The sequence below is a fragment of the Dendropsophus ebraccatus genome, chromosome 7 (assembly GCF_027789765.1).
Source record: "Dendropsophus ebraccatus isolate aDenEbr1 chromosome 7, aDenEbr1.pat, whole genome shotgun sequence".
Classification (NCBI taxonomy): Eukaryota; Metazoa; Chordata; class Amphibia; order Anura; family Hylidae; genus Dendropsophus; species Dendropsophus ebraccatus.
The window spans coordinates 32,249,994-32,272,097 of record NC_091460.1 but is presented as its reverse complement, the minus strand read 5'-3'; the positions used below and the strand labels follow the sequence as shown (position 1 = coordinate 32,272,097).

Below are 22,104 nucleotides of genomic sequence, written 5' to 3'. Positions count from 1 at the left end.
AGGTAGTATTTTCATGGTGACAGGTTCTCTATGGAACCTCATGGCCGGGTTCATTAAATGGTAAAAATATAATCACATTGTCACAAATATCCCTGTAGCTACCATAGAACATGGTGTTTTTTTTTTTTGTTTTTTTATTTAACTTACAAGCATTTTTATTATGTAGATATTATACACATCATTAGCACAGCTATAGTATACCGGAGCAGATGTTTGGTCAGTATTGGATCATCACTTCTGATAAACATAAATATCGGCTAAAATTAAAAGTATAAAATTAATAAAAAGAAGGTCAAAAATAAAATATACACATAAATTATAGATGTTCAAAAAGAAAACATGTTATATTAAGAACACTTTGCATAGCCATCTGTAGGACGGGGTGTATTAGCACAGGAAATAATACAAGAAATGCAATAAAAAGAACATGTACAAGAGAGTATAGAAAATGAAAAAAGGAATGTTTATTCACAGATGCAACAACAAAATAAAGGTTGAAAAATACCGAATGTAGAAGAGAAAGTGGCTTTGTGGAAGGTTTCTTCTTTATAATGGATGCTGTGTTACTTCTTTGCTTTGACACCTTGTAGACCAAGATGAGCCCAACACAAGTGAAGGGCTTAGCTACAAATTCTTGTTTTCAGGCATATATAATATATCATACTGTGTTTCTCCAAAAATAAGCCCTAGCTTGATTTTTTAGGGTTTTTGGAGTGGGCTTGAAATATAAGCCCTAGTTCAAAAATGAGCCCTAGTTATAGTCAGTGCTTACAACTCTCCCAACCGTCCTGGACAAGTGCCCCACTACCTCCAGCCACAGCAGGGAAAAATCTGCTCACCTGCTTTTGAGTCCACAGTTTTGCCTCCTGCCTCCCACCTCCCGAGTCTGCAGACTTGGACCTAATCTCAAACTAGTATACTGTACTGTATAGGTAATGGCATTTTTACCCCAGACAACATAAGTTCAGAAAAAGCTACTCCCTGGAGTACAAGTAAGGGAATGTTAGTCTTTGAAAAAAATAAGACCTACCCCCAAAAAAATCCCAAATAAGACATCGGGCAAACAAGTCACCGGGCAATAAGCCGTAAGCCTGAAAGGAGAAGTTCGGCCAAAAGTATTTTTTAATATGTTATTACTTATGGAAAGTTAGACAAATTCCTAATGTACATTAATTATGGGAAATGCACATATACTGCTATTCCTCTTAATTTAGTACATGAGGAAGGCTTCAAATTCTCTAAAAAAAACCATGAGGTCACAAATCAGTTGTAATTCCAATGGAGTGTCCAGCAGGGGGCGCACTATATATAGAAGTCTATGGCACTATATTGAGCCTATAGAAGTGTATGTAATGCATGTACACTTTGCTTTATTGATTGAATACATTTATGAAATACTTTGGGGAGCAGATGTCCTTTAATACATTTGGAGGGCACCGTGCAGGGAGGGAGAGAGATGCCTGTGCATCTAACTACCTACCCCCTCCCTCCCTGCTCGGTGCTGTGGGACACATATACACTGTAATACTCCTCATTATCATCTGCTCATAGTATGAGCAGATAATGGGCTAGTAGTACCAGGGCCATCCCCATCACCAACCCCCCCCTTCCCCCGCCACCGCCACATATGCTCTGCACTACTCCTCCCATCATCTTCTCATAATATGAGCAGATGATGGGGGAGTAGTACCAGGGCTATTCCCATCATCACCACCTCATGTCGCTGCCACCGCCGCCACCACTGATGCCTCTGCACTGCAGTTAACATCCCCTGCCGGGGAATGCAGAGCTCACCGCCGCTCCTGCTGACTCGTTCCCTAATGTCACCCCCGGCAGCTGATTAGTGACGTCACGGTTTTTTAGAGAATTTGAAGCCTTCCTGTTCTACTAAATTAATGGAAATAGCAGTATATGTGCATTTCCCATAATTAATGTACATTAGGATTTTGTCTAACTTTCCATAAGTAATAACATATTAAAAAATACGTTTTGGCCGGAGTTGTCCTTTAATGTACTTACAACATACGGTCAGTTAAAAAAAAACAAAAAAACATTTTTTCCCCCCAGAAAAACGTGTGCATCTCAATGATTTGACCCTAGATCTCTCTTTGGAGCTGTGTGAGGGATTATCTTTTACACTATAATCTCTTGTTTTTTTTATCCATTTTTTAAACAATGTGAAGTGATCAATTTTAGCCTTTTTTTTAATTATTATTTGCATTTAGGCCATTGACTGTGTGGGATCAGGAATGTTATATAATAGTCCAGACAACTCTGCATACACATACCAAATACAGGAGGGATTATAAAATATTTCTTTAAAACTTTATTTTTTAACATTTAGTCCCTATGGGACCTATTATCAGTAGAGATGAGCGAAGGAGCCGGAAATTCTTTCGCGAGCTTCACACATATAGTGCTATTTCCCTTAATTTAGTAGATCAGGCAGGCTTCAGATTCTCTAAAAAACTGTGATGTCACAAATCAGGTGTAATTCATATGGAGTATCCAGCAGGGTGCGCACTATATGTAGAAGTCTATGTAGTGTATTGTATATTGAACTGTATGTAATGTAGTGTTAGTGATTTGTTACAGTAAACTATCACAGGGACACTCCCTCCCTGGCACCGAGCAGGGAGGAAGAGAGGTGCCTGTGCATCTAACTACCTCCCCCCTCCCTCCCTGCTCGATGTGTGGGACACTGTAAGCACTGTACCACTCCACCATCAACTGCTTATAATATGAGCGCTCCTGACCAGTGCGCACCTTGCTGGACACTCCATATGAATTACACCTGATTCGTGACATCAAGGTTTTTTTTGAGAATGTGAAGCCTGCCTGATCTACTAAATTAATTTCCCATAATTAATGTACATTAGGAATTTGTCTAACTTTCCTCATGAAATAACATAAAATAACATAAAAAAATACGTTTTGGCCAGAGTTGTCCTCTTAAGGACATATGCCGTACCGCAAGAGGAGTTCAGAGCGGGGCCACGCTGTGACCCTGCTCTGAACTGCCGCGATCCCGACTTCTATCTGCAGCACGGGACAGCGGCTATTAGTAGGAGCGGGCTGATTGCAGCTCTCACTAATTAACACCGTTAGATGCAGCTGTCAAACATGACAGCTGCATCTAACAGTGTTATTTGCAGCCCATCCCTGGTGTCTAGTGGCGGGATCATGGAGGGGGGATCCCTTGGTGTTACCGTTACGTAATGACGCTGATCCTGGCTCGGTATTCTATTGCAATGGTCTGCAGCAGACCATAGCAATAGAGCACCGATCTGATGGATCGGTGCTGTGTTATACAGCTACACTGATCTCTATGAGAGATCAGTGTAATTGTATTAGATGTCCCCCAGGGGGGCTTCTAATTAATGTATAAGTGAAAAAAAAAATGTCTTCATTAATAAAAAAACCCTCCCCTAATAAAAGTCTGAATCACCCCCCTTTTCCCATTTTATAAATAAAAATAAATAAATAAACATGTTTGGTATCGCCGCGTGCGTAATCGTGCGAACTATTAATTTATCACATTCCTGATCTCGCCTGGTAAACGGCGTAAGCGCAAAGACCCGCCAAAGTGCAAAAAATGCGCACTTTTAGTCGCATCAAATAAAAAACCATTGTAATGAAAAGCGATCAAAAAGTCGCATATACGCAATCAAGGTACAGATAGAAAGAACACATCATGGCGCAAAAAATTACACCTCAATTAGCCCCATAGACCAAAGGATATAAGCGTTATAAGCATGGTCATAGAGCAATTTTAAGGAACTTTTTTTCTGTAGAAGGTTTTATTTTCTTTTAAAAGCCATCAAATAATATAAAAGTTGCATATCGTTTTAATTGTACCGACTTGAGGAACATGTATGTTTCCATAGGAAAAACGAAAACCCCCTAAAGATAAAGAATTACGTTTTTTTTTTCAATTTCAACGCGCATATAATTTTTTCTGGTTTTACAGCATATTATATGCAAAAATTAAGTCTGCCATTGCAAAGTACAATTAGTGACACAAGAAATAAGGGCTCATGTGGGTTTCTAGGTGAAAAAATGCTAAATGCTAAAGTGCTATGGCCTTTTAAACACAAGGAGGAAAACACGAAAACACAAAAACGAAAATTGGCTCCATCCTTAAGAGGTTAAAGCATGTTGTTGGAAAAGTGTCAAAAATTGGAAAATACAATAAAAAAAAAAATCAATCAGCCAGTCAATCATCCAATTTCAGACAGTTCCTATATCTCTCTGTTAGTCTCTCCCTGCTCTGCTGTAATTGCCTGCTGCCATCCTGCTCTCTCCTCCACATAAAGCCGATTGGCCACTTGTTACCTAACCACCTTATATAGAGGGGGGAGGGGTGCTGACATCACAGAGGGGCCTTCAGCTGATTGGACGGGCGCTAGGGATTATGGTTAATCCCTTTCTCCTGCCCAGTGACACAGGTGTGGCCGCCATTTTGTTTTTGTTTTTCTAGTTTCCTTAACAATTCGTCAGGAATTCGTTTTGCAGAATGAAGCAAATTAACAGCATGATTTGCCAGATTTGCTTCACTCATCTCTAATTATAAGCAGTCATTCAACTGCTTATAATAGATGAGTGTAATGCATAGCTTGGTGCTCTAGAGGTTACACTTTTTTACCATAAGATCTGTGAATTAGTGGCACAGTCCATCTCAGGAACTGGTCACAGTGGTTGCAGGTAATGGCTTTAAGAAAGACTTAGAATATTTCCTAGAAAAACCCAGCTGTAATACGTTTCGATTGTGAACCCTAAAGGGAACAGGGACCAATTTGTGTGATGTAAAGCGCTGAGGAATAACTTAGTGCTATATAAGTAAAGGAATTACTGTATGGACCGTCACAAATCATGGGCTTATCTAAGGCCAAATTTTTCATGACCTTATTATAATAAATATCCTATAACTTTAATGTAATGACTCACTATTCTACCCTCAAATTATTAATATCTAATCATAACAGGGTTTATTTTAGGAACCAACATTTTTGGAGAGTACAAGGCGGCAACTTATGTAATGCTTACTAATCGAATCACTGTTACTGCAGGGAGTAGAAGGGGCCTTCCCCAGAGTGTATTTGGTCAGTTGTGTTAAAGGGGTTATTCAGCACTACAAAAACATGGCCACTTTCCCCCCTACTGTTGTCTCCAGATTGGGTGGGGTTTTGAAACTCAGTTCCATTGAAGTAAATGGAGCTTAATTGCAAACCACACCTGACCTGGAGACAACAGTAGGGGGAAAAGTGGCTATGTTTTTGTAGCGCTGGATAACCCCTTTAATACAACATGTTTTAGGGATGTATTATGCTGATGGTTTTGCAGGTTTTTGACCTAGGCCTAATGTTTGGAGTAGAGAGCTGGTAGGTGCAATGCTGACATATAGCTATGTTCCCATCAGGTTTTCATCTTATGCTTGCAGTTTACTTTATAGCAGACCACACTACTTTTGAATAATGGACTACGTTGGCCCATAAAGGTCTGTAAGTCAGTATACTGCTGGAGTAGTTGTATGGTAAGCTTGAGGGCATTAGAGGTCCAGTTGCTCTCTGCCAGCCCAAAGGGTACATGTAAGATGGCACTGAAACTGCTTATGATGAAGCAGTACTCATCTTCCAACAGAGATTTAACACCAGGAGATTATCGGCCATATTCGGCCGATTAGCAGCCGTTACAGCCAATAATCGCTTGGTCTAATAGGTAATGTTAAAAGGCAACGATCAGCCGACATGAACAATATTTTGAAAGACAACGATCCCACTGGCAATGGTCTCCATGTAATAGGAGTGGCGGCAGCAGACCGCCATTATCTCCTATGGCCCCCCCTCCCCCAACAATTTAAAGATCGCTAAGGCAGCCCCTCCCGCAGAACCCAAGCACACCCGCTCTTACTCGATCACTGTCAGTGCATGTAATTGTGTCCGCAGCAAGCGGGGAACGAGGAGCAAGCGAGTTTGCTCATCATTATCGGCCCGTGTAATGGGGCTTAGTGGGAGAAAGCCAATCACACTAAAGAGAGACAGAGCCTTTGAGTTCAGCTAAACCCAATAGAGACCTTAAAGAAGTTGTGTAATATCAACCAGATAATAGAGCTAGTTCTAAGAACTGCATAACATCACATATAGCCTCTTACCTGCACATGGGTAACCCCCAAGAGTTTTTCACCTGCAACATATCCCAGAGCAAACCCCTAGCTGTAAAACTCTTAGTGATTGACCACCATGGTTTATGCTAGAAATATTGCTGAGTTCAGCATCTATTGCCTAACCAAGGCACTGCAAATTTATTGTAAGTCATTGATTTATGGTTTAGTTCTGAGTACATTAAAGCATTTCCCCTTTCTACCATGAGGCAAGATGAGCATTTTGCCTCAGGCGGCAGATTCTCAGGTTCCTAATGGGATGGCAACTTCTTCCCTGTCAGTTTAGTTAAGTCACTCTGACTTAGCTAAAATGAAAGGGCTGATTCACTCACTCGCTCATTGTGCCCTGTGCCCTTGTTTTGCTAAAAAAATAGAGCGATACCTTTTCACTACATTTTTGGAACTTTTTCACTACTGTTCTATTCATTTTCTATGGGAGCAATCTGAACCCATTATCTCCTGATCTGTAAAATGCAAAACAAGAGTCCGTGGAGCCTCAGTTACGAGTCTCAAAACACGGGATAGCCAGATATCTCTAGCCTGTTGCCAACGGGGTGCCTCCATGATGGGGAGAGCACCACACCACCCTGAAAAATAACCCCTTAAGTCCCACTCGGTTGCGAGTATTGGAACATAGACAGGGAAACAACAGGGTGGCCCCTTTTGTCAATGTCTAACTCAAGGTGCGAGTATTGCGATCATGACAAGGGCTTGCAAAGGCAGGCTTCCACCCACAGACAGCCGTTTCGGGGTTTTTGCCCCTCGTCAGTGTGGGGTAGGATTCTGGCTAGTTGGGGCAATGAAAAATCTACCAACAAAACACAGTAATCACTGAACTCAAGGAGAACAGCGAAAAAAATTCCAATGAAGTACTCAATCAAGAGTCTCCACTGATGCCCCCAAAAATTTAAATATGCAAAACAAGAGTCCGTGGAGCCTCAGTTACGAGTCTCAAAACACGGGATAGCCAGATATCTCTAGCCTGTTGCCAACGGGGTGCCTCCATGATGGGGAGAGCACCACACCACCCTGAAAAATAACCCCTTAAGTCCCACTCGGTTGCGAGTATTGGAACATAGACAGGGAAACAACCCTGCACATGGGTAACCCCCAAGAGTTTTTCACCTGCAACATATCCCAGAGCAAACCCCTAGCTGTAAAACTCTTAGTGATTGACCACCATGGTTTATGCTAGAAATATTGCTGAGTTCAGCATCTATTGCCTAACCAAGGCACTGCAAACCTATTGTAAGTCATTGATTTATGGTTTAGTTCTGAGTACATTAAGGCATTTCCCCTTTCTACCATGAGGCAAGATGAGCATTTTGCCTCAGGCGGCAGATTCTCAGGTTCCTAATGGGATGGCAACTTCTTCCCTGTCAGTTTAGTTAAGTCACTCTGACTTAGCTAAAATGAAAGGGCTGATTCACTCACTCGCTCATTGTGCCCTGTGCCCTTGTTTTGCTAAAAAAATAGAGCGATACCTTTTCACTACATTTTTGGAACTTTTTCACTACTGTTCTATTCATTTTCTATGGGAGCAATCTGACCCCATTATCTCCTGATCTGTAAAATGGTAGACAACCTGTTTCAGGTCATCTTTGAATTCAAGGACCTGCCCATGTCCTTTACCTCCATACAGAGAGACATTGATGAGGGTCTGTGTTACCTCAGAGTCCCCTATTAGTAAGTTTTGCTGTAAACCAGCCCCCCCCCCCCTTCAGCAAATGAACACATCAAACACTTGTATGAAGCAGAATATTTTTTTATTTATTTTTCAGACATATCAAGAAAAGAAGCGGAAAACAATTATTCTTATTTCCTTCTATGACGTGATAGGAAGATTTACAATCATACAAAAAGTTGGGTTTTGCCCGAATTTGATCACATGACACATATGACATGTATTATTGTTGTAAATCGACGTACGACACAGAATGCATTAAATAGAAAAAAAGTGGGAGGGGGATCTCTTAGGTGGGGACTTGCAAAGACTTCTTCAACCTGAACACTCCGACCTCTTGAAGCTTGCCACCAATGGTTTGGACAGAGATTTCTGCGTCACTTCACATGTGTACTCCTCGCACTTTTCATAGTCAGCCTTACTTAAGAGAAGCATACTGCTCTTACTATAGGTGTTGTCAGCATTTCTGGTTGCTTCACTCTCTGAAACGCCTTTGTCTGTGGCCGTTTTGTCGCACTTCCATGAAAACGTGTAATCCCGTGGGAAGAATTTATCGGCTGTACAGACAAGTGTCGCTTTGCTGTCTTTTAACTCCTCAACTGATGGAGGGAAGACGTTTAATGTAGGGATGGCATCAGCTCCTGCAACAGAGGATGGATAAAGTTTAGTTTTCATTAAGTAATAAGTACTTCATGCAGATGATATGGATGGTCACAGGATATAGAGGCGGGGGGTAAAAAAACATCAAACTAAAACAACAAATACAGTGAATTATAATAATAAAATAATACAAATTAAAACTATATTATTACTTTTATGAAAATGTTACTGTTAACAACAGTCATTATATTACATTACATATTACAGTACATCTATCTATCTATCATCTGTCTGTCTATCTATCTATCTATCTATTGCTAGGAGATAGCTAGATAGATAGGAGATAGATGATAGATACATACAGGATAGATAGATAAATAGATAGATAGAAGATAGATAGATAGATAGATAGATAGATAGGCGATAGATAGATAGATAGATAGATAGATAGATGATAGATAGATAGATAGATGATAGATAATAGATAGATAGATAGATGATAGATAGATAGATAGACAGACAGACAGACAGATAGATAAATAGGATAATGAGATAGATAGATAGATAGATAGTAGATAGATAAATAATGGATAGATCATAGAAGATAGATAGATAGATAGATAGATAGATAGATAGATAGATAGATAGGCGATAGATAGAAAGATATGAAATAGATAGATAGTAGATAGATATGAAATAGATAGATAAATAATAGAAAGATCATAGAAGATATATAGGAGATAGATAGATAGTAAATAGAGAGGAGATAGATAGATAGATAGATGATAGATATGAAATAGATAGATAGATAGATAGATATGAAATAGATAGATAGATAATAGATAGATCATAGAAGATATATAGGAGATAGATAGACAGTAAATAGGAGATAGATAGATAAATAATAGAAAGATCATAGAAGATATATAGGAGATAGATAGATAGATAGATAGATAGATAGATAGATAGATAGGAGATAGATAGATAGATAGGAGATAGATAGGAGATAGATAGATAGGAGATAGATAGATAGATAGATAGGAGATAGATAGATAGATAGATAGATATACATGATAGCTAGCTAGGTAGATAGGAGATAGAAAGCTAGACGGATAGATAGGTGATAGATAGATAGAAGATAGATAGATAGATAGGTAGGTAGTAGATAGATATGAGATAGATAGATAGATAGATAGATATACATGATAGCTAGCTAGGTAGATAGGAGATAGAAAGCTAGACGGATAGATAGGTGATAGATAGATAGAAGATAGATAGATAGATAGGTAGGTAGTAGATAGATATGAGATAGATAGATAGATAGATAGATAGATAGATAGGAGATAGATAGATAGATAGATAGATAGATAGATAGATAGATAGATAGATAATAGATAGATAGGAGATAGATAGATAGATAGATAGATAAAAGATAGATAGATAGAAGATGGATGGATGGATAGATAGACAGATAAATAGATAGATAGATAGATAGATAGATAGAAGATGGATAGATAGATAGATAGATGTCACAAAGCAAGCTATCACTCTATCTATCCCTTTATGTACTGTATATTTTAGTTTAGACATTGCCTATTGTCACTGTTTAAAAAAACTAATACATAATACTCAGGACAGGACTGGTAACCCGATAAACTTCAGTAAGTCTACATTTACAGTTAACTGAGCGTGATAAGACCCACAGGTGTGAGAAATCTTTGGGGCATACAATGATAGAATCAGGAACAGATGTTCATTCTCTACATTTATCAATGAGCCATCTATCCTACTGACATACTGCTCTTCTGTTTTGCTCTTTTAACTGTTTTCTCCATTAAATATGTTAAAATAATTTATGTATTATTAACCAATTAGTGAAATTCTATATTTTTGGGTACAAAAATGATAATTAAAATGTTGTCCACCCAAAAATGTTGAAATTAAAAGAAGAAAAATAAAATATGTATACCATTTTATTGAGCTAGATTTTTATTTTTAAGTCATGTGTGATATTTTATGGATGGATCTATTTATTTTTTTATGCTTATTCTTAAAGACATTACCTAAAATCAAACCAAATATTGAATTGTTGGTAGTATTTCCATTATTAATTCTAATTATTGAATTATTTTTATAAGTAATATAGAGATCTGATAACTGTGCTGTGGATTAAATCTTAGGTTAGAATTAAATATGGGCCATGACTTACTTTTTTTTAACTCCATCTTATGTCATATCCCAAACTAACCACTATAACTCATTCTAGTTACCTCACTGTACAAATACTTAACCACGAAATAAGTTTTGGTGATTTTCTATACCAGTAATATTTTAGAAAATTTTAATACAATATCAAATGTTAAATCTTATATTAAGTATTTTTTTAAGCCATAATTTATATATATATATATATATATATATATATATATATATATATATATATATATATATACTGTATACACACAAACACACCTTATACATCATTATTGATCGGTTGGCTTCTGGATTAATATTAAGACTACTGGATGACTTTTAAGATACTTACCTAAAACTACTTAAAATCTAATGTAAGAGAAAGTGAGTTTGACCATGACAATGCTATGTACATCTGGTTTATTTCTACTAGTACTCAATGACCAAAAAATTGGTGAATTCCTTGATTCCTGTAGATATACTCCCCTTAACCTATTTATATTATGTTTTACATAACATATACATTTATTACATATGTAATAAAAGGCAAAAAAAAAAAAAAGGTTGAGCAAAAACTAAACACATATAAAAACAAAAATCAATATTAATTACGAAAAATATTGGAAAATTAAACCTTAGATTTAAAGATATACTTACGCTTCATATCCACTGTACTTTTTTCCCCAAAAGTGACCCGCAGTAGATACTTCTCTTATACTATACTATACTACTACTCAGTAAATACTACTCTTATACATCATAATAAAACCCTATGGGTTGTGTTAATATCATTTTATGGGACATTTTAATAGAAAGCTTAAATTCTACCAACAGGAGGATTGTGTTGTTTGTCTACATTCTTACAATGAAGTAAATAATACTTAACAAGGACAAGAAGAGACTGCATACAAATACATAAAGTAATCATAAAAAGCAGATAGAGAACATATACAGCTTACATATGCATACTTACGTTTTATATCAATTCTGTTTCCATCACCAAAAGTGTCCCACAGCAGACACGTTACCTATACCCACTCTACAAAAGTCTATACTGCTCTTTTCAATTAGTTTTCCCCATTAATCCACTGTCATTGCTTTCTTTAGTATTTTTTTTTATGTTAAAATGATGCCCTGATTATTTAAGGTTTAGTAAAAAGTTATAATTATATTTTTCTTTAAAAATGTCTAATGTTAAAAAGAAAAAAAAAAATTGATCCAAAATCTGAATTTATAGTTGTGCCATTTTTCAATTTTGGTCCCTACAATATGGAACATATTGAAAGACAACTAAACTATTCTCAACATCAATTGTCATGGCCAAGAACAAACAACGTAAAAAGATAAAAAGGAATAATAAAAATCAGAGGAAGAACATATACAGCTTATATTTACAGGCATACTTACGTTTTATCTCTACGGTGGTTTTTTTGCCAAAAGTGTACCACAGTAAATACTTCCCTATACTCATCGTGCAAAAACCTATATCCTTATGTAACTGGTTTTCCCCCCTTTATTACATTTGTATTACTTATACGTTTAAATTATTATTATTAAAGTGTTAATAAATAGTATTTATTTAGCCTAGAACTAAAACTATTCTAACAGGCTGATCGTGTCAATGGTCTATGTTATTATACTCAACAAAGATGTCAAAAAACAAACTACATAAAAAGATATAATAAAAAAGTAGATAAAGCTTACATTAAAAGGTATACTTACGTTTTATCTCTACGGTGGTTTTTTTGCCAAAAGTGTACCACAGTAGATACTTCCCCTATATTCACCGTACAAAAACCTACACTGCAGTAAACTGTTTACTTAACATTTTTTTTATATTTTTTATTATATATATTTTATATAAAATGTATTTATTATTATTATTACTATTATTATTATTATTATTTTTATTACTTTTATATGGTAATGTCTGCAGGTGAAACAAAAATATAAATTTACTTTCCTTAAAAAAATCATCAGAATAACTGTTATTTAGCCCCAAAATCATGGGACATTTTGAAAGCACTTTACTAACTTGGCGGTTGTAACAGTTGTCTATGTAACAATGAAGGTGATCATAAACAATAAAGATGACCAAAAACAAACTACACAAAAGAGACAAAAAGCAATCATGGTAAGAAGACATAAAACATATACAGCTTACATTTAAAGATATACTTACGTTTTATCTCTATGGTGGTTTTTTTGCCAAAAGTGAACCACAGTAGATACTTCCCCTATACTCATCGTACAAAAACCTATACCGGTGTCCATAAAGTTCTCTCTACATGTAACTTTTTCGAATTCTATTGTTTTAATATAAATTTTTTAAATTAAAAATAAATATAGATTTTATAAAATCTATAGGATATACTAAAATATGAATTTACTGCGTAAAAAAGTGATACTTTTCTAAAAAATAAATAAAAATTAATCAAAATAACTAATTTATAAAAAAAACCTCAACATGTGGTTCTCAATTTTTAATTGTGATTACAACATTTTGAAAAGAAACTAAAACTTTGCTAGTAGTTAACAGTGGTCAATAAAATAACTAAGAACAAACTACATAAAGGAACAAAAAGCACTAATAAAACTCAGGTAAAAAAAAACATATAAAGCTTACATTTAAAGATGTACTTACGTTTTATCTCTACGGTGGTTTTTTTGCCAAAAGTGTACCACAGTAGATACTTCCCCTATACTCGTCGTACAAAAATCTATACTGCAGTAGACTAAGTGAACTTCCTCTTGTAAACAGATTACAATATGTAACTATTTTTTTCAATTATTTCTATTGTTTATAGATTTTTATTTTTTTTATTTTTATTACTCTAATGTCTACAGGATAAACTAAAATACAAATTTACTTTGCAAAAAAGTTAAAATAAAACCTTAAAGTCATAGGAATAACTACAAAAATTCTCAATATATGGTTATGCTTGTTTTTAATTTTGGAACATTATGGGACTTCTTGGAAAAAGAATTAACACTTTGCTAATACAGTAATTGTGTAAATTGTTTATGTCTTTACAATCAAGTAAGTCATTCTTAACAAAGATGACCAAATTCTATAAAAAGACCAAAAACTACGTATAAAAAAAGATAAATTTGGTTAGAGCAATATGGGACATTTTAAAAGGGGACTAATACGGTGGCTGCATCAATTGTTATTATTATAGTGAAGGCAAACATACGTAACAAAGGTGACCAAAACAAACTGTATAAAAAGACAAAAAGCAATCAAATAAATCAGATACAAAACATATAAAGCTTACATTTAAAGATATTCTATAAGATATACTTACGTTTTATCTCTACAGTGGTTTTCTTGCCAAAAGTGAACCACAGTAGATACATCCCCTATACTCATCGTACAAAAACGTACACTGCAGTGCTTCAAGTTACTTTCCTCTCATACTGTTTTTTGCCTTCTATAAGATATTTTTATTTTTTTATGTTTAAACGCTAGCCTCCACAGCATCTACTTAAATGCCACGTAATAAAGTCATCAAAATATCTACTGTTTTACCCCCAATTTTTTTTTTATTTTTTGTTTGTGTTCATTTTTTTCTTTCTTACATTTTGTTAGTTTGAATAGAGAATTTTGAAAGAGATCTAAAATTTGAATGTTTCCATTTGTCTATGTCATTACAATGAAGTCAATACTGCTAAACAAAGATGACAACCCCCCCCCCCCCCAAAAAAAAAACAACCAAAAAAACAAAGCATAAACAGACAAAAACATACATGATAAAAAGCAGATTCAGAACATATAAAACTTACATTATAAGATACACTTACGTTTTATCTCTACGGTGGTTTTTTTGCCAAAAGTGAACCACAGTAGTTACTTCCCCTATACTCATCGTACAAAAACCTATACTGCAGGGCATCAAGTGAATGTTCTCTTGTAAGCAGCTTCTATTCTGTAGCTTTTTCCTCTGCTTTTATTATTTTTATGTTAAAATTATACCCTATTATCTACAGGATCTGCTCCAATATGAATCTACTTTTAAAAAGTACAAAAAATAATAGTAACTACTTCTTACCTTAAAAAAATAAAAAAATTGTGCTTTTTTTAAAAAAATTTCTAGTTACAATATTATTTGACATGTTGAAATAGAACAAACCCTAAAAACAATGGGGCGGCTGTGTCATCTGTCTATAATATTACAATAGGGGAATAATACTCAACAACTATGAATAAGAACAAACTTAATAAAGAGATAAAAAAACAATCATACAAAGCAGATATCAAACACGTAAAGCTTACATTTAAAGGTGTACTTACGTTTTATATCAACTCTAGTTCTAGCCCCGAAAGTCCACCACAGTGACGAATCCGCATTACCTGGCTGTACAAAAACATTTCTGGGGTTGAGTCAGCGTGTTTTGTTTTGCAGTCTTAGTTCCATTTTTAGCTGAGCTTAAAATACTTCAAGATCAGTCACCTGAGGATACGAAAACCAAATACATTGAATTACTAATGAGAAGCGTTTTTCGAGGAACAGAAACAGATATACCGTATTTTCCGGTGTATAAGATGACTCTTTAACACCGAAAATCGGGGTTAAAGTCGGGGGTCGTCTTATACGTCAGGTATGGTCGCCCCATACGGTGGGGGGCTCAAAAATGGCCCCATCCCCACCGTATGGGGCAACCACTATAAAAAAAAACAACATTTAACTAACCTAGGGCCCGTTCCCGCCCGCCGTTACCGTTCCCGGCACAGGCAGTATGACGTACACTACTTGCAATGGAGACGGAGATCGCCGAACCTCTCTCTAGCAGCTGAGCGTCTCATCGGAGGTGCTCAGTTGCTGGGAGAGCTTCGGGAGAATGAGAGAGGCTTCGGCACCTTCCAGCACCTTGAGTTAACCCTTAGAAGACCAGACCAATTTTCATCTTTGCGCTTTCGTTTTTTCCTCCTCGTGCTTAAAAGGCCATAGCGCTTGTATTTTTCCACTCATATGAGCCCTTATCTTTTGCGCCACTAATTGAACTTTGCAATGGCAGATGTAATTTTTGCATAAAATATGCTGCCAAACTAGAGAAAAAATAAATAAAAATAAAATGGATTTTTTTTTATTTGGGGGGGGGGGGGGGGGGGGTTGTGTTTACGCTGTTCGCCCTAGGTTAAAACTGACATGTTATAGATAGATTGATAGATAGGAAAACGTGTTTACGCCATTCGCCTTAGGGTAAAACTGACATGTTATATATGTTTCTCAAATCAGTACGATTACAACGATATGTAACTTTTATTACTTTCATTTTATTTGACGGCATTAAAAAAAATTAAAAACTTGTAAACCTTAAAATTGCTCTATTCCCAGGCTTATAACGTTTTTATTTTTTGGTCTATGGGGCTGTGTGAGGTGTCATCTTTTGCGCCATGATCTTTACTGTCTATCGATACCTTGTTTGCATATATGTGACTTTTTGATCACTTTTTATCACTATTTTTCTGGATTTGATGCAACCAAAAAACTCCCTTAAAGTCACTGTCTCCAACTGAAACTCAGAATGACAAAATTAATAATGCAATCTCTAATTCATCCACTAGATGTCACTCTTGTAGTACAAAAGTTGTAAATGTAAATTTTGACATCAATCTAGATGATTAGACAGAAATGTAATAGATTGATCGCTAGATTGATAGATAGGAGATAGATAGATAAAAGATAGATAGATAGATAGATAGATAGATAGGAGATAGATAGAAGATAGATAGATGGTAAGACCCACATGACCGCAATCAGCAGGAGACACCTGAGTGCACATGCTTTTAATCCCTCCTGTTTGTCCCATTCCATCTGCAGTAGCTATGGTGAGCGCAATACCTTATCCAGACTCGTGCTGTTTGGGGGCGACCTTCTCCGCCGGCGGTGCTGGCCGGGTTCTGGTGTGGCATTTTTGGGTCTGGTCCTGTGATATGGGGGTCGCAGGGTCGTTCCATGGCCCCCGTTCCCTGACTGTGCACGCCTGCGGGGGAGGGTGGTCACTGACTGGCACGGTATGGACTTAGTGTAGGGACCCATGTGTATCAGATACCGGCACGAGGTACATGGGGCAGTGTGGCTTGATCAATTCATACACAAAATTCTGATGTTTTTTATGCAGCCGAGAGGCACTAGTATCAGCCATAGGTGTGAGGTGCAGCGCTCTTTTCTCTCCTGTATTGTAGATAGATAGATAGATAGATAGGAGATAGATAGATAATAGATAGATAGGAGATAGATAGATAGATAGGCGATAGATAGATAGATAGATAGATAGATAGATAGATAGATAGATAGATAGATAGGAGATAGATAGATAGATAGATAGATAGAAGATAGATGATAGATAGATAGATAGATAGATAGATAGATAGATAGGAGATAGATAGATAGATAGATAGATAGATAGAAGATAGATAGATAGGAGATAGATTAGATAGATAGGAGATAGATAGATAGATAGATAGATAGATAGATAGGAGATAGATAGATAGACAGGAGAACGTGTTTACGCCGTTCGCCCTGGGGTAAAACTGACATGTTATATATGTTTCTCAAGTCAGTACAATTACAACGATATGTAACTTGTATAACTTTTATTTTATTTGACAGCTTTTAAAAAATTGAAACCTTTTAAACCTTAAAATCGCTCTATTCCCAGGCTTATAATGCTTTTATTTGTTGGTCTATGGGGCTGTGTGAGGTGTCATCTTTTGCGCCATAATCTGTACTGTCTATCAATAATTTGTTTGCATATATGCAACTTTTGTTTACTTTTTATCACTATTTTTCTGGGTTGATACCAAACATGTTTAATTTTTTATTTATTTATTTTTATTTATAAAATGAGAAAAAGTGATTTAGACTATTATTTGGGGAGGGGATTTTTTATTATATTATTATTTTTTTAGTATAACTACATTGATCTCTCATTGAGATCTGTGCAGTATATCAGTGATTGGGCTGCTGAAGCCGAGAACAATAGATTGCTAAGCCAGGATCAACGCCATTACAGCACAGACCCCTGGCTAGATAGCAAGCAGGGACCGCTCCTTCACGATCACGTCATTTGGGGGGGGGGAGGGGGATTGGGGATGCTGGCAATCCTGCCACTAGACTACCATGGATAGGAGACAAAAGGCATTTAAATGCAGCTGTCAACTTTGACAGCTGCATCTAAATGCCTTATTAGCTGGAACGGCGATCAAATATACAATAAATGGATATGGGAGTTTGAGAATATAATATTAATAGATATTAGATAAGATAAATAGATAGATGCTAGATAGGAGATAGCTTCCCTCTCTGCCGGCTCCATAGACTCCATTCTATGTTTGGGCGGATTTCATTGTCTGCCCCAAAAAATTACATGCCAATTCTTTGGGTGGACAGTGGAATCCGCCCGACCATAGAATTGAGTGTACTTCAAGGTAGCTTTCCCTTAAAGTCACTGTCTCCAACTAAGACTCAAAATGACAAAATGAGTTACGCAATCTCTAATTCATTCACTAGATGTCACTCTTGTAGAATAAAAATTGTAAATGTAAATTTTGACATCAGTCTAGAGTATTAGATAGAAATGTGATTGATAGATAGATAGATAGATAGATAGGAGATTGATAGATCGATAGATTGATAGTAGATAGATAGATAGATAGATAGAAGTAGCAATTACTATCATTCTCATATTTCTAAAAATCAGCTATATGTTATATGTATAATCCTAAAAATTTGAGTAGCAATTTCTCATTTATACACAAGATGGCGCTCTTGTAGTGCTAATTTTTTTTTAAAGTCAGCAGTTGCCAGTTATATGGAGGTTAGATGATCCTTTACTCCCAGCTGTCAGCCAGTGACTATGGCTCATTGTACATGGTATGAGAGGTTCTGTAACTAGTAGGCAGCACTGCCTGGTGTTTTGGCGCTCCCTATTGGGGGTGCCAGAGTTTATTGTCTTCAAATCTGTATATCTCATATAGAACCACGAGGCTGACATTAAAAAAAAAATAGAGATGTGTCACAGCCTCAGAGTTATGCCGGGCTAGAGTAAAAGGACCTTGTTCGGCGCTGAACGGTACTTTAGTTCAAACAGGTATATTGAAGAGATGATTTATTGTCTGAGACAATAAATCATCTCTTCAATATACCTGTTTGAACTAAAGTACCGTTCAGTGCCGAACAAGGTCCTTTTACTCTAGCCCGGCATAACTCTGAGGCTGTGACACATCTCTATTCTCCGGCATCGGGATCTCGTGGCTCAGGATCCTCAACAGCAAACTCTTGGACTGGCTGCTGCGGCTACTCCGTCTATCTTCGTTGATAGCGCTACAAGGTGTTGTACTCTTTGTACAACACAAAAAGGTGAGCATAACCATATGTGCTCCCCCTTCCCACCCGAGTATTGATGTTATTACCCTATGGCGCCTCTCTCTTCCTTTTAGCCTGCTTCATATTAAAAAAAAAAATATCTTTGCAATTTTACATTACAAGAGTGACCTCTTGTGAATATATAGGAGATTTCTCGCTGAGGCTTTATTTTCTTATTAAAGAAGGATGCATATATATGAGATAGATGAATAGACACAAACAGACGTACACATAAGTATTAGAGATGAGCGCATTTACAGTAATAACAAAGCAAATTGCTTTGTTATCTCTGCAAGCCACTCATAAGCCGACTGCCTATTAACTCAGTGCTTCTCCAAGTGCCTGGAAAAGCTGGATCTAGTCCTGGGAAACTTCTCCCACTTACCCAGAATTGGATCCTGCTTTTCCAGCATACCCGGAGCAGAGTGGCACAGAGTTAAAAGGCAACTGGCTGATGAGTGGATGGTACAGAAATCAAGGCAATTTGCTTCATTATTACTGTGAATTCACTCATCTCTAATTAGTAATAATTACTATGAATCATATAACATTTCTAATAACCTGCCATGTTACAAGTATAATACAGAAAACTTCGCTCGCAATCTCTTATTCATCCACAAGATGTCACTGTTATTGCGTTAAATAGGAAGTGTCACCAAGTGCCAGCTCCTGCTTGTTGTAGGGACACTGAATGAAAGGACGGCAGCAATTACTACCAATTACTGTTGTTTTCTACAGCTATTTGGCAGAATGTGTGAGTTATAACATTCACAGGAACTTTGCCCGCTAAGACGCACACAAACTTGTTACTGACAGATCTGTAATTATCAAAAAAGACGTGACAGTGAGATACATACATGTTCTTTAAAGTGAATATGTACTTATAGTATAAGGACCCTATTATACAGACCGATAATCAGCTGAATCAGGCCAATTCAGCCGATTACTGCTCCATGTAATCATCAGCTGATTGTGTCTTTGGGTCCAGACCTAAAATCATCGGCCGCCGACTGCGCATTGATACATGTAATAGTGATGCACAGCCGGCAGCTAATGATTGACTAAACTATTATACATTACCTCTCCATACTCCCAGTCTTCTCCTGCCCTCTGCTTTCACTTCCTGCACCACGACTGCAGCTTCAGAGTGGCCTGTCTAAGCTGCTTAGACAGGCGGTTCTGAAGCTGCAGCCGCCGTGCCGTGAGTAAAAGCAGAGGGCAGGAGAAGACCTGAAGCATGGAGAGGTAATGTATAATAGTTTAGGCAAAGGGATGCACAGACATCACTAACTATGTCTGTGCAGCCCTTGCTAAATGATCATCGAGCTGTGTAATAGGCTCAGCAAACGAGTGCCAATCTAGCAGATTGGCCCTCATTTATATTATTGTTTGGACCGTTATCCGCCTATGTAATAGGACACTAAGAAAGAGGATGCAGATGTGCATGAGATGAGGCTGCAGCACAAGAGATGTCTCATTACAGCTTCTACATTATAGTATAATTTATGATTCTCCTTTGCAAGGAAATGAGGAAGGATGTTTTTGTACGGCTCTGTATCACTGTGTGAGAGGGTAGCTGCTACTCTGCTGACAGTAATAACCTGCTGCATCCTCCTCTGTCACTCCTCTGATTGTAAGAGTGAAAGATGTTCCAAATCCAGATCCAGAGAAGCGGTCCGGGACTCCTGTATATCTGCTGGTTGCTTTATAGATAAGAAGCTTTGGCCGTTCTCCTGATTTCTGTTGATACCAGTGTAACCAGTCACCTATACCAGTACTGGCTGTACAGGACATGGTGAGTGTATCTCCCGGGGACACAGCCATATACTCTGGAGATTGGGTCAGGATGATCTCTCCACAGGATCCTGAGGATAAATAAGAAGAGACATGAATGTATTTCTATCATAGCTGTAATATGCCATCTGTGCTGCTGGACATTACACTGTGTCAGTAACTCTCACCATGAATAGAGATCAGTAAGACCCCCAGCAGAAGCCCCTGAGAAGCCATCTTTATGTCTCTGGAGTGACAGGCACAGACTATAGAGATGTCACCTGTACAATGTTTCCTATATAACAGCAGTAATCCCTGGGGAGAGGCCCCTGAGAGCAGATACACAAATATCATATGCAAATCAGATTCTAGTTCTCACTAACACAGTTATTGTCTCTATATGACAAGCTAGAAGATTGTTGTCATAAAAATCCAGTCACCCTTATATTATTTCCTTTCCTATTGTCTTAGCACGGATATATGTTTATCCCAGGCAGGTTTACATTTAGTTTTACCAACCACATCTGCTAGAAGATTGTTCCAATCATCTACTACTCCTTCAGTAATATTTTCTCGTGTTGCTTCTGATCTTTCCCCCCAGTAACCTCTCACTGTGTCCTCATGTTCTTGTGTTCAGTGTTTTCCCTTCTGAACCTTATTTAATCCTTTAACATATTTTAATGATGTCCTCCCTTTTTCCTTCTATCCTCCAGACTTTACACATTCAGATCCTTAAAGGGGGTTTTCGGGCAAACCTTACTGATAACCTATCTTCAGTTTCTATCTTCAGTTTCAGATTATTGGGGTGTCAACACCCGATGAGTTTTTTCCCTGAGCTGTGATGCTGCCATAGGTTGTGTTCACATTAAGAAATCCGCATGGTTGGTTATGGTTAGTTCCGTCGCTCCTCCCTGCTTGCGACCACGCGCATCTCCGTCCGTCCCATAGACTCAATTCTATGCCATGACATGTCAATTCTTTTGGTGCATGTTGGAATTTGCCTGCCCATAGAATTGAGTCTATGAGACAGGCGGAGATTAGCGCTGCTATGAGTGGGGACGACACACGGAATCCGCTGGAACTTCTCTGCACGTTTTCCTCAATGAACCCACCCATACACAGTGTAACACAGCAGAAGCCAGACTCTCAAGTGAATGAGGGCTGAGCTGCAGTAACCCAGCTTGACCACTACACAGTGTACAGAGCTGTCTGCTTCCTGCTCTGTCTCACTCTCTCTCTGTATACATAGGCCACAGATCTGACATATGGTTTATCAGAGGGGGTACTATACACACCATCTCTCTATGGGGACACCATACCCA

At 37.3% G+C, this 22,104-nt stretch overlaps 1 gene segment (V, D, J or C); it reads right to left on the bottom strand.

The window, feature by feature from the left end:
• Nucleotides 1-7,904: 7,904 nt before the first annotated feature.
• On the bottom strand, nucleotides 7,905-21,037 carry LOC138797282 (Ig kappa chain V region Mem5-like). The segment is given in 4 exon segments: nucleotides 7,905-8,485; nucleotides 14,932-14,969; nucleotides 20,580-20,874; nucleotides 20,971-21,037. Coding segments are annotated over 4 exon segments (708 nt in total).
• Between the last annotated feature and the right edge of the window lie 1,067 nt (nucleotides 21,038-22,104).